This window comes from Lycium ferocissimum, chromosome 8 (genome assembly GCF_029784015.1).
Source record: "Lycium ferocissimum isolate CSIRO_LF1 chromosome 8, AGI_CSIRO_Lferr_CH_V1, whole genome shotgun sequence".
NCBI lineage: Eukaryota > Viridiplantae > Streptophyta > Magnoliopsida > Solanales > Solanaceae > Lycium > Lycium ferocissimum.
In genome coordinates this window covers 28,645,024-28,661,859 of record NC_081349.1, presented here as the reverse complement: position 1 = coordinate 28,661,859, position 16,836 = coordinate 28,645,024, and the positions used below count along the sequence as shown (strand labels likewise).

Here is a 16,836-nt window from a genome sequence, read left to right as displayed (position 1 = left end):
AAAATAATTGCTGTCAAAAGATTATTAGACATAAAATTAGAATTCATTTTATTGAATAGGGATGGAGCGAACACATATTCAATATTACCACTTAGGTAGTATATCTTTTGAATATAATAATATTTAATCAGCTAAATTGCCTTGAATATGTTGCAGTTAGTTTATTTCTTTTTTTTTTTATCAATCCAAATATAGAAAAAATATGTATTTCGTCCTGTTATTATTATTAGTATTATTATTAATCGAACAATTCGTTTGTTGCTAAAGCACTTTATTTTTGTTGTTGTACTAGCTAGTAGTAATTTCTTTTCGTTAAATACTTATTTCTTTTGGTGAAACATGTTCTTTAGTTAAATACTATTTCTTTTCCTGGAGATACGTATTGTTCTTTGTCTTCTTTTTTCCTCAGAAAAAACATATTACGTCTGTCTAATTATACTACCTGATCTCATGTAAGCCATTGTCATGTACACTAACACTATTGGACGACTTGACACTCTCAAATTTTATTTTCAGTATTTATAACAATAGATGTAAAATTCAAGATTTCTAAATTATGTATGTAGTATTACTAATTACTTATCTATCAAAATCCATACTGACGGTAATTGATATAAAAAGAAAGATTTTGGAGATGTATATGACATGGTTATAGTGTGTTGAAATACCGTATATGATGAGGGAAGAGAAGTGAAAGTTTGGGGGAAAAGTGAAATTAAAGAGCTAATTTTTCAAGAGAAAGAATTTGTTTAAAAAAAAAAAAAGATATTCATGATTGGTTAATGGGCGTATATAGTGTGTTTGCTATTTGCTAACGTCATGACATAAAATAGTGAAGATCAATCGAATAATTATTGCTGTGGACTTACTGGGGAGAAAACCAACATGTAGTTGTAGTTGGGGTAAGTATTCTAGACCTAGTGATAACTGGTTCAAGTTACTCTTGACTTTAAGAGCTATGGAATGCTTCATTAAGGCTGAATGGAATTTTGCAGCAAAACTTAAAATTAACTTGCATAATATCTATTTTTTTGTCAAAATTATTTGATAAGGCGGAACATACTTTAACATGGTATCATAGCAGGCTGAATTTCTGGATTTAAATATTATCGTCATTCATTATCAAAAAAGTTATCACGTGCTTGATTCATCATGGATCAAATCTGCATGCAAGGGGGCATTTTTCAAGACATGATAAAGTAATAAAGAATGACTTTTATATTTAAACTTTAGATGAGATGATCATACATTTCAAGAGAAGGTTTATCTCACAACAATCAAATAAAAAATTAATGACCTACATTAATAAATCACACATCTGTTCGTCAAGTAGTCATGCAAACGTTTTGTCTCTCATTTGCTACATAGTGTGTTGCTGCGATGGTATGTACTCATAAATCGGCTTAAATAGGATGTCTTTAAATAGATGATAACAAGTGTCTTTGCTAGTGTCTAACAACATATCCAGTGAAATTTCATAAAGTGAGGTCTGAAAAAGATAGAGTATACGCGAAATTTTATTTACTACTTTTAGAGATAGAGAGACTATTTCCGATAGATTGTCGGACACAATATGACAAGTGTCCTTGCTAGCTAGTGTGTGTGTCTTGGACTTTTCAATATTGATAGTCCAAAAATAATAGGGTCGTGTGAGATGCCTCTAACTCGGAGTGGTCTTTAATATTGCCTCTCGAATTTGTTGTTTTAATTTTGGTCCTTTAGCATTTTGGCACGGCATGAGTTTAGATTTCGCTCGGTGAAAGCTTCAAGATATGTATTATAACATCTCACAAGTTATGTCGGACCGTCAAAACTTTCAACAACACTCAACATAATACGAAAAACGGCATAAGTTTAGATTTCGGCTCGGCAAAATTTAATATAGCTTTGATATATGTATCATAACATCCCACAAATTATGCAGAAAAGCAAAACATTTAGCACTTACTATAAAATGAAAAATACTAAACAACTTATGTCGCATAACGTAATTCCTATAAAACTTGTGTCAAGCGAGACAAGAAGTTCAGTTTCCGAAAATAAAAATTTTACACAAATTATGTCTAGCGAAGCAGAGTCAATATTTTCATTAGATAGCGGCAAGAACAAAAATTAAAGACCATGATATGAGGACAAAAAATTAAAGACTAGTGCGTTTGAAGGACAATATGTGCAAAAACTTCAAAATAATATAAATTACACCTCAAAAGATTGTGCCCAACATAAAAAATAACCAACACTGCAAAACATTGCAACTCCAATGCGTATACGTGTTAAATTTTCTCTTTCTCACCATTTCAGTTAAATCTAGTTACATATTCAACAACCATTAAAAGTGCTCTGTTTGATAAATTTCTGTCTAAACAATAGAGACACTTTTATTTTTACTTTACACACTTTACTAAATAAAATCATGTGATATCTCAAACGTTAATTTTCCTTTTAGCTTGTTGACATAACTTCAACGATAAAGTAATGTAGTAAAGCAAATTAAAGGTGCTAGATCTTCTTATACGCAAGTTAAATAGTAGCAAAAATATCCTTTCTGTTGATAAATTTTCACATATGGTCTCAAACACTACCTTAAACTTATGTTTAGCAGCATTTGTTTTGTTTTCCACATTCCAACTGTTTATATTTCTTTTAAATCCTATTTATTGCTGTATTAATTTAAAATAAACATTGTTCCGATAAAAAAGAAGAAGCTAAACCAAATCAAAGATGGGCACAACTATATATTATATCAAAGATAGAATTTGGTTCACACAATGACATCGAAACCATCAATAATAATTAAACATAGATGATATAATGTGGTATATCACATTTCATATTTCTAAAACATGAATATTAACCTTAAACTCCGATTAATTAACAATCATGGTAACAATTGCATAAACGAGTTTGACTTCCAGGCAGTAGCTCACAAACTGGATTTGGATTTTGTGACTTGAAGTTATCAAAACAATTTTGTTCACAACATTGTGTGTCACAGAGTTTGCTACCGCAGGTGCCCAAATTAGTCAGGCACTGTCCATTTGATTTTGCATCCTTACTTGCTAGCACCATTGAACCTATATATAAGAAAAGTATAATGCAAAATATTAAAATAAGCATGACACAATATATATATATCCATTGGATGTTTAATCTTATACTTATCTTACTATTGTTATAATATCAAGAGATTATCACATTCACAATTAAATCATTATCGGCCTTGGATCAAGGCAAATAAAGGAAAGGACTTTGAGCCAAAAAAAAAAAAAAATTAGCTATGAACTAATTAATAATAGATTGGCAATAAATCTCCTAGCTAATTTTTACTTATTAATTTGTTTATTTTTGTAGTGAGTTTATATCATGATTCAGAAAATTACAAGAATAAAAGAAATGATGAGGACAAAAAGGTACCTGCCACAAAAATAAGGAGGAGGAACAAGCACAAAGTTGATGAGAGTTTAGCCATTTGATTGTGATAAATAAAAATATGAAAAAATGTTTTGAATATGAATATTACAGTGTAGAAAATGAGTACCCAGCTATGGCTATAAATACAGTGCACAAACACATACAAGATCTGAATTGAAAAGAAATATAAGGTAAGATAATAAATGGATGAATTATTAATTTTCCTAATTTATCATTATTCATTTGACATGGATTTTTAAGAAAACTTATAATTTTTCCTGCTAAAAAGGATAGTATGAGACTTGATTCTTTATTGATAGAAATATTTACATATTTGATCCTTCAAATATTAACAAAATTTAACTTTAGTCTTCGTGATGTCCGACTACATGAATTATTGAAATTGAATGAATTATTAATTTTCCTAATTTATCATTATTCATTTGACATGTTTTATTAAGAAAACTGTTAATTTTTCCTGCTATAATGGATAGCATGAGACTTGATTGTTTGTTGATAGAGGTATTTACATGATCCCTTAAATATTAACAAAACATCTCTTAAGAAAATATTAACATCTAAACAAAAACTACAATAGAAAAAAACCAAAAATGATATAAATTACACCTCAAAAATATTGTGACAGCCACCAAAATAACCAAAACAGCAAAAAAAAAAAAAAAAAAAAAAAAAAAAAAAATGTAACTCCAATTAAATTCCTATTAAAAAATTCTCACTATTTTCGTTAAAACTGACAATCAAAATTTATTTAAAATATTTAACAAAAATAAAAAAATGCTCATTTTTAATAAATTTAAAGGACAAAACTGCTCGGGCTATACTTTCTCCCCAACATAATTTAAACATTAGAACCATCAAAGAATCTAGTGCAACGGATGGGGCTGCTTCTCCCTTAATCAGGTTTCGAGTTTGAGCCAGCACTTCTTCCCAAATAGGGGCTTATGTGGCACGAATCCGCATATAGTCGGATTCCAATACAGATACCGAATAGACGGATACTAGGTGGGAAACCCCAAAAAAAAAAAAAAACATTGGGGACCATTTTTATGTATTTTCACTAACAAAGCCCATCATTTTTTTTTTTTTTTTGAAAGGAATAGTTGGAGCAATATCATATTCACTCCACTATAGTGTACTTCCCATTTCTTTGACATCTAAACACTGATCTGATCTTAAAGAATCAAAAGGTAACCCATAAACTTTTAAATCCCAGATCTCCATTTTCCTTTTAGACTAAATTAGATTTATGTAAATGTATGTATATGGGGTTGTCTCTATTTGTGTGTGTGTAATCTTGATTCAAAGTTATGGGATTTTTTTTTTTTTTTTTTTTTTTTTTTGGTGATGAAGTTGAAATTTGGGATTGTGTGCTTGTTAATTTGTTGTTTGGTTGTTCTGTCATTGTTATGAGATGTTGGGTTTCACTTCAAGAAGCAAATTAGTTGTCTTTAAACATTTGAGAACTTACTGTAGATGAAAATGGTAATAGTGGGTGTTAATTCTTGATGATTGAGGCTTGATTTGAAGTTTGTAATGTAAAAGATCTCTATTTTTTGTTAAGAGTAATTTAGATTTATGTAAATGTATGTATATGGGGTTGTCTCTATTTGTGTGTGTGTGATTTTGATTCAAAGTTGTCATTTTTTTGTTGAATGTTTTATTTTTTGATGAAGTGGAATTTGGGTTTAGTTCATTTTTTGTTATTTGTTCTGTCATTGTTATGAGATATTGAGATTTGGGCTGTCTCTGTTTTGTGTATATCTCTGTGTGTGTTATTTTGATTCAAAGTTAGGGGAATCTAAACTTTTTGTGGTGATCTTTTTTGTCGAAAGTTTGTTTTTTGTGATGAAGTTGAATCCGCGTCTGTGTGCTTGTAGTCATTGTTGTGAGATTTTGGGTCTCATTTTTTGAAGCAATTTAGTTGTCCTTAAACAATTGAGAATCAGTTGTTGGTGAAAATAGTAATAATGGGTGCTAATTCTTGATGATCGAGGCTTGATTCGAAGTATCTAAAGTAAAAGATTACTAATTCAGAAAGGGAGAGTGTGGGTGATGGGATGCTATTGTTTTTGACAAGAGATCTGCAATGGCTTAGCCAGAATTTTCATTGAGGAGATTCAAAATATAAACAGAAAAACATACGAAGAAGCCAAGAGAATTCAATATCTACTATAAATACATAAAAAAGTAATTTTTACCTTGTATATTTAGTGTAATATTTTGATGAACCGTGCTCCTAGCTCCGCCCATTGAGATCTGGGATATTAGGACTTCAAGGAGTCTCTGTTTGAGTGGGAGATGAATTTCCTTCAGTTGTTTGGGGGCCGACGGAAGAGAACTTAGGCATGATGTATGTTGAAAGAAGGTGGTCATGAATTAGTGGGGCAAAGATTGGAGGAGTGACAAGTAGTTTGTCGGCTCCTCATTCTTTTTTAATGGACAGGCGGTAACAAATTTGGTGATAGTTTAAGAGGAAAAATGTGGAGCCTAAGAGAATCGACTAAGTTTCTCCACTCACCTCTAGCATTGGAGGTAAGAGGAGAAGAAAGAGAAGAGAAAATGCAGAACCTAGAGAGAGTTCAATCACTAAAAAGGAACACGATAAAGAAGGGAGAGTGGAAAGGTCCCTTTCATCCGTAGGTTTGGATTATAGTGGAATATACAAGTCTGAGATTGTCTTAGAGGCAAAGCTCTTTTATTTATTCTAGACTATAAAAGATAATGGTAATTTTGGTTAATTTAAAGGAGGGAAAGATGATTGGCAAGTGGCTTGTGAATATTACTTTTCTGTTTGTGACTAAGAATATCTCTGTTTCTTGTGTTTCCTTTCATTCTCTCCACATGCTCTGGATGCCTTGTGTTGGTAAAATAGCTGCATTCTGCTTCTGATATATGGTTGAATTGTAAATATCACTCTCCAAGTTTCCCTAGTTGAAGTGAAAGGAGAATGCAGACTTACAAAATTTTGAAAGTTCTGTCTATATTCTTGGGTCATCATGGTTTCTACCAGCATTATAGTGGACTTCGTATGGTTACAAGAAGATTCTAATCAACTTCTGTGATGTTTCTTTTCTGAACTAGAAATAGACTAGTAGTAGCGACACAGTAATGCTCAAAATTGCTGTTCTCTGTTGTAGCTTGGTGCATTTCATCCTCACTGACTTATTTGAAAGTCTTGCTTTTATCTTTAATGCATATGGCCTGCTTTTATGATCTTGCTAGTTTCTTGAATCAGGTTGTTCCTGGAACTCTTTAACAAGAGAGAATTGGAGATATGGGTCGTGGAGTCAGCTATGGAGGAGGGCAAAGTTCACTGGGATACTTATTTGGGAGCGGTGAGGCGCCAAAACCAACCACGGCAAATGTTCAAGCTGTTCAAAGTGAAGGGCAGCCGATAAGTAAAGAGCCAGCGTCAAAGCCAGCTGTTTCTGCTACAGTTGATGCTACTAAGCAGATTCCTGCTGGTGTTCAGAGCACTGCTTTGAAAAACAGGGGAGATAGTCAAAACACAGGCAACTTTATCACGGTATTGCCCTTATGTCAATTAGTATGATGTGTATTGAAATGCTTGTCTAGTTCATTTTCATGCTTTGCTGGAGAAAATATTTTGATTGTTTGAAGAGTAATATAGATAGCTTGCCTTCTCATCTTTTGCAAATGAAAGTCTGGTTATTATGAAACAATTGACGATCACAACTCAGCTTAGATAGAATCAAAGATAACTTCAAAGTTCACTCTTCATACCATTACAAGGTTGCGAGGAATGTATGTCAATTGTCAGGAAGGACCTTATTGCTTGTGATTCTTCGGGCTTCCGTCAGCAGAGTCTAGTTAAACCCTTTGCATGATTGATTCTAATGAGATCATTTATCCAGTCTTGAAGAGACATTAATGAGGATATCTAAAGAAGTTAAAAAAAATTGTGCGGCTAATAATAATACAAATTCTAAGATGTGTGCTGTATTCAGCTATGTGCTCCTTTTCTTTCGCATCCACTAGTCTTATTTCTTTAATCCAAAACATGATCCTTCCTTTCCCCAAATGTTTTAAACTAACAGAAGAACTGTCAGCTTTATTTATTGGTTCATTGGCCATATTTTAATTTCTGGCAACTAGTTGAATGCTCACTGGGTTCCCTTGTTACTGATAGCCACTGGTATGATAATGTGGGCTAGTTATCCACCACCAACTGCGTCTTACTAATTCGCATTTTATTTGAGAAGGATTTGATACAATAAAGAACTAAGGATATGTCACTCCAAACCCTATGCAATTCAAGCTAATCAACGGATGCCAAGCATTCATCTCCAACATTGTTTTAATCAAGTAATTTGACAAGTTTCCATTAATATGCATCGAGAAGATGTCAATGGTTACACCAGTTAAGCAAAAAGGGAACTCCTGTATATAATTATATATTCCTGTGGTAACTATAGGTAACTGAAGGAACTAACAAGTCCATGAAATTATCAAGACTATTCACATTTTTAAGTTCACACCAACAAAAAAGATTCTTTTAACATCTAGCTTGGAGAAGGTACGTAGAGAGTAGAGATTACTTTGAAGTATCTGAGATTTCTTTCTTTCCAAATGCACCAAAAATGCAGGCTAGAACCTCATCTCCAGCAGCCTTTCTAAAAGTGAACGCAAAAAAAAAAAAAAAAAAAAAAAAAAGGTCCATGTGGCTTGAAGAAAAAGCGTGTAGAGAAGCGCACACTTCTTTGAAGCCAGGCATACAGGTTACAGAAAATAAAAAACTACCAACACATGCGAGTTAGTAGTATAATGATCATTTTGCAATTAAAATAACTAATTTCAACCTCCAAATAGAATAATGCTGATATTAATCTAATTTCTCAAAGTTGAGATATAAAGAACCGGTCGCTTCTTATTGGAATCACTTTGCACATCATTGTTTGAAGCACACACTTCTCTACCCTTGTTTCATATTGCTTCATCGTTTTAAGTGACGAAGTGATGGATTTTATTGAACATGGATAGTTGGAATTGTATTAGCCTTCCTGTAAATGAATTTCTTGATTGCATTTTGCTCAAGTGGTACATCGCCATCAGTCTATGAATTAGTGTACATCTTTGTTGCTGCAACCATAGGTGGTCTCACTGGCTATGTGTTTCAGGCCGGTTAAGCTGCTAGCACATTCTATAGATGTATACTCTACTACTGTGAAGTGAGAATAATTTGTAAGCTTGCATGTTTGGGGACTGCTGACTTCCTGACCGACTTCTAATATATTGTTGTGGATTTTGAGATTTATCTGTGGCATTTGCTTGCCAATTTGGGATCACATTCAGATAAAAGTGCTTTAGTTCCTAGTTGGAAACGATATGTATCAGTTGTTATTGATTATGATGTAGTAATATTTTGGTATTCTTATAACGGGCCAACGGGGTGGATCTTGTTAATTTCTTATCTTGTATAATCATATCATGTCGTTGATTTCTAGATAAGTGTGTCTTAGTTTTGATTCAGGCTATTACCTTGATGTAGGACCGGCCATCTACCAAAATCCATGCTGCTCCTGGAGGTGGATCTTCTTTGGGTTATCTATTCGGCGATGGCAGCAGCTAAGCAATTCTCCAATCTACAATTGGATAATTGTTTTATCCCTTCTTTATCTTTTGTCTTTCGATGATGTTGTAATTGTAATTGTGAGTACTTCAGGCTGGTGTGACTTGTGAAGTGTTAGTTGCATAAGCTTTGATCCAAAGTCCCAGTTGACACCCATGAAACTAAATTTACTTGAAATGTAATATGCTACTTTTGTTAATTGATCATTTGATTGAACAGCTTTTCTTGCCTAGACTTCATATCTGTGTTTGCTTATGTATAATTGAAGGTTTCGAATCAGATTTTGGGCACTGCATGTCCATCAACCAATGATGGATTTTATTTAGTACTCGTGGTGTCTAGCTTAGCTTGTGCGCATCAACTAACGGTAGTATCTGCTGAAAGTGATTAACTTTATCCTCTCTATCTCATGTGTTTTAGTACTTTATGTGAACCTTAAATAATAATCAACATTTTTCGTGTGAAAACAAAAGATCTAGATAAAGGGTAATATATGTTAGTTCATCCTAGCTGGCAATGGAAAGAGAGATTTCATCTCAATATGCATTATTATGACCAGTTGAAAAAGATGTCCAAGTAACTCTCACGACTTCATATCAAGTGGAACAGCTATTTTATCATTGCAAACTATTTGTCTTTCATCATTACAAAAAACTACAAAAGATTTAAAATTGATGAGTTACTTATAAGATAATTTCATAGTAAGCATTCGGTTGGTTCCATGACAATGGTGCGATAAAAAGAGCATTTCATTCCACCTTAAAAATTAAAAAGTACAAACAACTAAACCAAATGGAACTGAGAACAAAAGAGAATAGCTCACAAACACCAAAAAGGTTTGCACATAGGAAACAACACACTGCAAACACGACTGCAATAGGTCTTCAAGTATGATGCTCCGTCTTTGTGTTACTACACTCGACAGTAAATATTTACATTTGTTCGTATGAAGCAAATCGCATGGAGTGGGTAATAGATTCAATTCCTCTTCAAAGAGGTACAACAATTGTTGCATTTGGTCTTGGAGGAGGTGGAGCTGGAATTATTCCCCATTTGCGGCGAACATCTTCCAAATCCTCGTGAAAATGTTTTTCATAGTACACGCACATAAGATCTGTGCTACGAGCTCCAGCCTTAAGCGCCCATGGGAAGTAATGCTGGTAGAACAAGCCCCTTTGCTTGTCACTAAACCTTGCTGTACCCCCTAGCACAGACATCAAACACATGGGGAGTAGCATCTGTTCAAACTCAATCACCTTTAGGGCTGTTTCTCCGATAAGGTTCGTTGGCAGGCCAAAAAGGGTGTGCCAAAAGTCATGCACTTCACGAGCACGCATAGTTACATATGCCAACTCTTCAGTTTCCATGAATCGCACTGGTGGACGATCATCAGGTGAAAAGTTCCTAGATCCCATAAACCTTGCGTATGCAGCCCCAAAAGTGTTATCAGGTAGGTCCCATGCATGCCCCACTTTTGTAGAGATCACACGAGGTTGCTCCAATAGTATTTCCTGAGGTATAAGTTGTAAATACATCCAAAACAACAATCAATAAACGAAAATATGCTTCAAACTAATTATAGAAACTTCTAAAACAGATAGAATGAAAATAGCCAAATGAGATAATGATTACTTTAATAAAATGGAAAATAATTGAACATATATCACAAGCTTTCATGTCCGTCATCCACTTCTAAGACTAGCACTAATGTAGCTGTATGTTAGTACTATCTGCCTTGTAACTGTTATAGCTCTTTCAGAGTTAGTACAGGTTTCCAGCATAGATAGGACCCCAACTTTATTAGACAGGAAAGATGATCAGAATATCTGTTGGAGCTAGGAACGAACAGAGAATGATTAGGAAAGCAAAAGAGAAGAAGAACACAGCTAAAAATTTCCTAGCTTTTGCTTGAGCCACGTTGTTCACCGCATAAGTGAGCCCCTAACTGCGTCCAGAGGCGGACCCAGGATTTGAGCGCAACAGGGGCACCATTATCTTTAATGCGCCAATTACTAGCGACAAAGTTAGGCGTGCAACTCTTAAAAAACTTATTGATTACAATAACAAAGTGCAAACTTCAATATTATCAAATATTATTAATTTGATACTAATATAACAAAAGTACATCATCAACTCATTCTTGAACTCGACGCGTTTTCATTTTTTGAAAATGGTCAATAATAGCATCATTGATTACAGTTGCAAATACTTCTCAAAGTAACAAACTAAACAATTATTTTAAAAAAAATCACTAATAGTACTGCGTAATTCATCTTAGGCTCATTATCACCATTATATTATTAAAAAGAGGATAAATAACCAATAAACTTCTCCCAAATCCATTTGAAAAATAAAAACAAACCTGACTTTTCAAGACCTTAAGTTGATTGTACAAAATCCGAAATTTAAGAATATGATAAGATTTTAGGGCTAAATATAAGATAATACAATTTTTAATTAAAAGAAATCTATAAAGTTATGTATTCCTCAATCCCTAGTAATTAAATACTATTATATAGTTATATAATAAGTAATCTATATTATCACTAAAAAAGAAGGGGAAGCTTTACTGTAAGAGAAGTCCGATCGCTAGCTCGAATTCGATTGCCGGAGAAATTAATGAATATCGACAATAGATTCGACTATGGGTGACGTTCCTAACTTAGTGATTTGTGAAAAACTTGATAATGGAGAAGGATTTGAGAATGGAGAGAGCCAAAGGAGTTTCTTTTTGCTTATTACGTTGGGAAAAGATAAGTGGGAAGGGGGAAAAGATCTTTTGAAATTTGGGGCTTTTGGTGGGAGAGATTTAATGAAAAAGTAAAATGGGAGGGGACCTAAACAATAAAACGATTTAAAAAAAAAAAACTGCATTAAACGCAGGATTGTACAGCAGTTTACTGCACAAATTTTAAAAAATAGTAATTGTAGGAGCCGAGATTCGAACTCGAGTCGCGACCGGTGAGCATCAGCTCAGGGACACTCCTACCAACTGAACTATTTTAGCAATTATGTTTGAGGGGTCCTTTTAAAATATATAATAGTTTTTCAAGGTATATAAATATATGTATATAGGGTTTTTTCCGAAGTTACGGGGGGCACGTGTCCCCCCACCCTCCAAGCTGAGTCCGCCTCTGACTGCTTCCTACATCAAGCTATAAAGGCACTAGAGTTGCTGAGTTGCACCTAGCTGTACCAACACTGGTACACATGCCTTAAACAGCTATAGGCTGGTTCACACTGCTTTCAGGTCCAATCCTATTGGGCTCAATTGTTTATTCTCCCTGCCACTGTGGTGAAGGCAACTGAAGCATACTCTAGAAGTTTTATTTGGTCAGAGGTGAACACAATTACCAAGAGAGCATTGGTATCGTGGGAGAAGATGTGTATACCAAAGACTGCATGTGGCTTGAATCTTACAAATTTAAAGGTGTGGAATAGAGCAGCCATAGCAAAGATGCACCGGGATGTAGCACGCAAACAAGACAAGCTCTGGATAAAGTGGATTCATAGTTACTACATAAAAGCGCAACCGTTGAAACAAATGAAGATCCCACTTCAAGCTAGCTGGATGGTGAGAAAACTACTTGGTACAAGAGACTTACCTCAAGTTCAAAAGTAGCAACAAGCAGAAGAGAAGCCAAATCAAATGTATCTACTAATAACTGCTTGACACATTTCCTAAGGTGAATTGGAGGCCTTTGATGTTCAGAAACTCTGCTAGGCCAAAAGCAATTTTTCTAAATGTGGTTGTAGATTCAAATCAGATTACTTACTGTGGACAGGCTCCTGAACTGGGGTGTGCAGATGGACTCAAAGTGTGAGCTGTGTAATGGTGATAATAAAAACAGGGACCATTTGGTTTATGAGCGCGGGTCTGCAAAGCTGCTTGAGTGTAAACTAATGCAGTGGCTGAAGATCCAATGGCCCTCTCAGAGTACTTGGTGCCTGCATTGTACATTCTGATGATTCATTATCTAATTCCTGCTGAGAGATAGGTGATTGTCTTATGCTAGATGGTTAAGAAATCCTCCGTAGGAGGTCTGCTTGCCTTCTCGAACTTATAGGCAGTGGTGTTTTTGTTGTTTCTTGTTTTGTCAAGTGAGGTGGAGAGATACTACCTTAAGGAACAGTAAACTGAGTTAGTTTTGCTGGTTTTGTAATGACATTTCCTGGTAATAATAAAATACTTCTAATTACCAAAAAGAACACGAGTGATACATGAGACAACCTAAACATGCTACAAAATAGCTCAGATTGCAGCACACGGTTAGGACTACAAACTGCAGCCACTTCTCAGTAACTGAGGTAAGTAAATAGACATCCCTGAATCGACACTCGAAGAACTAAGTGACCAGTCTTCTCATAATACTGGAAATTTGTCTTCAATAGACTGCTTGCAAAGGCTAGGAGTAAGGAGAAACAGCCTTCATTTATCAGAAGCCAGTTGGTTTCATTGAATTCTAAGAATTCATTTCTTCACTAGCTATCAGTACAGAATGACAAGGGAGTTGAAGATCCTCAAAACTGGTGGTTTTCGCGTGTTCACAATGACTTCAGTCGTTAGCAAAGTTCACAAGTGAGCATGGACACGTAGTAAACCAAATTTCATGAAGGCAAGCTATCAATTCATGATTTTGTTCTAGAGCAGCTTGACTTAAGCAACCAAATATCAATGCTTAATCAGTGGTTAACTCAGCTAGTATGGCTTTCTGCACATCAATGAGACAAAGCTTGTGATTTTAGTTCATTTGTATGTAAGGCACATTGCTTTGGAGTTTAGATGCTAAACACATTGTCTTATTTTAGTAGCTTTTCCTTTTCTTTTTCTTTTTTTTTCCTTTTTTTTTCTTTTTCCCAAAGGCAAAAAACTTATGCTTATAATTTTAACTGCAATATAACAGGTCCTTAGTATGCAAGACAACAACATCATTCCCATCAAGGTACTCAAATAAATAAATAAAATAAAAAAGTAATATTCATGAGAATAAAAGAGTGGGAGCAGGGGTTTGAATCACTCATCACATCATGGAGATCTCAAATTCTAAGCTCATTTGGTAGAACCCAAGAAAGCAACAAAAGTTGGGGCACAGACGCAGAATAAAGCAATATTCCCCTCTTCACGAAGACCCCAAATTTTCAACTTAATTGGTAGAAACCAAACTCAACTCTACACCTTCAAAATTTCTTTTCCCCAAACGACCCACATGGTAGCAGAGCAACATTATATTTGAAGAATCAACTTTCAGTGCATATACCCATTTCATAAATGTTTGAGGTACATAAACACAAATGGAGAGTCCATGCAACATAGGTCACAACACTCTAACAAGCATCAAAGGAAGTGTTCCATATAATATGAGATTTGAAATAATTGCAAGTGTTATCCACTTTGTAGTTAAGCAATTCGCATACTTATATTCTATGCAGTAGTTACAGACGTTTGAACCAAACAAAGTAATCACAAAAACCTTCTAAATTACATTACGCAGAACCTTTCACAAAATATATATACGAGTATTTCTAAAGACTACAAGGTGAAGGTGATGAGAACACCAAATCAAATATATAAATGAAGAGCAAGTCATTACATTCAACTGAAAATGAATTAAAATAAATAAATAAAGTAAAAGGCCTTACCCTGCCTTCGGGGCTCTTCTTCATCCTTTCAAGAACCCTATCAAAAGCTGGTTTCCCCGTCGTCTCACCCAAAGCAGCAATAAGATCTGCTCTTCGAGGATCTAACAACGCCCCAACTGCAGAACCAACTGCAACAGCAGCCTGTTGCCACCCTTTCAACCGAAGACGACCACCTTGTATCATGGCAATCCGATTCTGCATAAAAAAAAATGAACAGGAAACAAAAAATTAAAATCAGAATTCTTAATTTCCTCAAACCAATTACATAGACTTCATGGACCCACCAACACATATCAACATGATTCGCCAAATGATAAACGAAAAATTGGTTGTGGCATTTTCACAAGCAGTTGGTGAACAAAAAAGATATTGCGAATCTTAAAAGCACTCAAAATTTGAAATCAAAATCCTTAATTTCCTCAAACCAATAACATAAACTACAAGAACACACCAATAGATATCAACATGATTCGCCAAATGATGAACAAAAAATTGGTTGAAGCATTTTCACAAGCAGTTAGTAGGCAAAAAAGAAATAGCAAAACTTAAAAGGATTGAATGGAAAATAAAAATCTGAACCAGGAAACAAAAAATTGAAATCAAGATCATTAATTTCCTCAAACCAAGTACATAACTTCAACGACCCACCAACATATATCAACACATTTTGCCAAATAATAAACGAAAAATTGGTTGAGGCATTTTCACAAACAGTGGGCAAAAATGAAATTGCATATCTTGATAGGATTTAAGACGGATAAAGGTTATAATTATACTGACTTGTTATACATTAAAGGGGTTGTTAAAAGAATATGAAAATAAACACCATATCAACATGATTAGACAAATAATAAACAAAAAATTAGGTTGAGGCATTTTCACAAGCAGTTACTGGGCAACAAATTTTATAAGGACTCAAAAATTTGAAATCAAAATTCTTAATTTCCTCAAACCAATTACATAAACTTCGTGACACACCAGCATATATCAACATGATTCGCCAAAACATAAACGAAAAATTGGTTGAGGCATTTTGACAAACAGTTAGTGAACAAATATCGTATTGCAAATCTTAAAAAGATTCAAGATGGATAAAGGTTATAATTATATTGATTGGTTGTTATACATTGAAGGGGTTGTTAAAGAAAGCCAAAATAAGCATTTTACCAACATAATTCGACAAATGATAAACGAAACATTGGTTGAGGCATTTTGACAAACAGTGGTGAGCAAAAATGATCTTAAAAGGAATCAAAATGGATAAAGGTTATAATTATACTGATTGATTGTTATACATTAAACGGGTTGTTAAAAGAACGCGAAATAAGCATTATATCAACATGATTCGACAAATGATAAACGAAAAATTGGTTGAGGCATTTTGACAAACAGTTAGTGAACAAATATCGTATTGCAAATCTTAAAAAGATTCAAGATGGATAAAGATTATAATTATTTTGATTGGTTGTTATAAATTAAAGGGGTTGTTAAAAGAATACGAAAATAAGCATTATATCAACATGATTAGACAAATAACAAACGAAACATTGGTTGAGGCATTTCCACAAACAGTTAGCGGGCAGCAAATCTTAAAAGAATTCAAAAATCTGAAATCAAAATCCTTAATTTCCCCAAACCAACTTTATCAAAGACCCACCAAAATATATCAACATGATTTGCCAAATGATAAATGAAAATTGGTTGAGGCATTTTAACAAACAGTTAGTGGGCAAAAATGATATTTCAATTAGAAATCAAAATCCTTAATTTCCTCAAACCAATTACATAAACTTCAAAGACCCACCAACATGTATCAACATGATTTGCCAAATGATAAATGAAAAATTGGTTGCGGCATTTTAACAAACAGTTAGTGGGCAACAAATCTTAAAAGGATTCAAGATGGATAACAAAGGTTATAATTATATTGATTAGTTGTTATACAATTAAAGGGATTGTTAAAGAATGCAAAAATAATTAGCATAATTTAATTAGCTCATACCAATTAGTTTAACGAGCTTCAAAGCAGAAATGGCGTTTTTTTTTTCTTTCTTTTCACTCTAAAAAATAAAAAACTGTTCCCACTTTTTTTTTTTCTTTCAATCTTTAATGAATGTCCACTAAGGTACCTCTATTTTGTTTTCTTGATACTTTGCGACACACTCTTGTTTTTT

The 16,836-nt window shown here is 33.9% G+C and overlaps 2 protein-coding genes across 10 annotated transcripts in view; one reads left to right on the top strand and one right to left on the bottom strand.

Moving 5' to 3' along the window:
• LOC132067832 (protein SPIRAL1-like 1) overlaps positions 1-9,254 on the top strand; it is an 11,996-nt gene extending 2,742 nt beyond the window's left edge. Inside the window, exons 1-3 of one of the 3 annotated variants that reach the window (XM_059461194.1) lie at positions 4,466-4,619; positions 6,668-6,958; positions 8,942-9,254. In XM_059461194.1, coding sequence (XP_059317177.1) covers positions 6,707-6,958; positions 8,942-9,022 — 333 coding nt within the window. In that variant the 5' untranslated portion in view covers positions 4,466-4,619; positions 6,668-6,706 and the 3' untranslated portion in view covers positions 9,023-9,254. Of the gene's footprint in view, positions 1-4,465; positions 4,620-6,667; positions 6,959-8,923 lie in introns of those variants that run through there. The other 2 variants (XM_059461196.1, XM_059461195.1) reach the window with 2 other exon arrangements.
• Positions 9,255-9,837: 583 nt separating this feature from the next.
• Positions 9,838-16,784, bottom strand: LOC132067831 (ubiquinone biosynthesis protein COQ4 homolog, mitochondrial). 7 transcript variants are annotated; one of them, XM_059461192.1, is made up of 3 exons: positions 16,665-16,784; positions 14,663-14,857; positions 9,838-10,533 (listed from the first exon to the last, which is right to left on the bottom strand). In XM_059461192.1, the coding sequence occupies exons 2-3, from the start codon at positions 14,843-14,845 to the stop codon at positions 10,012-10,014; spliced, it is 705 nt and encodes a 234-aa protein (XP_059317175.1). In that variant the 5' UTR covers positions 14,846-14,857; positions 16,665-16,784; the 3' UTR covers positions 9,838-10,011. The 7 variants fall into 7 exon arrangements, with proteins under 7 accessions (XP_059317175.1, XP_059317172.1, XP_059317176.1 ...); XM_059461189.1 differs by lacking the exon at positions 16,665-16,784 and adding an exon at positions 16,467-16,491; XM_059461193.1 differs by lacking the exon at positions 16,665-16,784 and adding an exon at positions 16,320-16,430.
• Between the last annotated feature and the right edge of the window lie 52 nt (positions 16,785-16,836).

Bases quoted from the DNA above. Each gene is read 5' to 3' on its own strand.
- LOC132067831 (XM_059461186.1), bottom strand. From the start codon at position 15,538: ATGCCTCAACCTAATTTTTTGTTTATTATTTGTCTAATCATGTTGATA. The intron at 14,858-15,451 runs GTATAACAAGTC...TTTTTTATGCAG, and splicing joins CTTTTAACAACCCCTTTAAT to AATCGGATTGCCATGATACA. The intron at 10,534-14,662 runs GTAAGGCCTTTT...CTTATACCTCAG, and splicing joins AGAAGAGCCCCGAAGGCAGG to GAAATACTATTGGAGCAACC.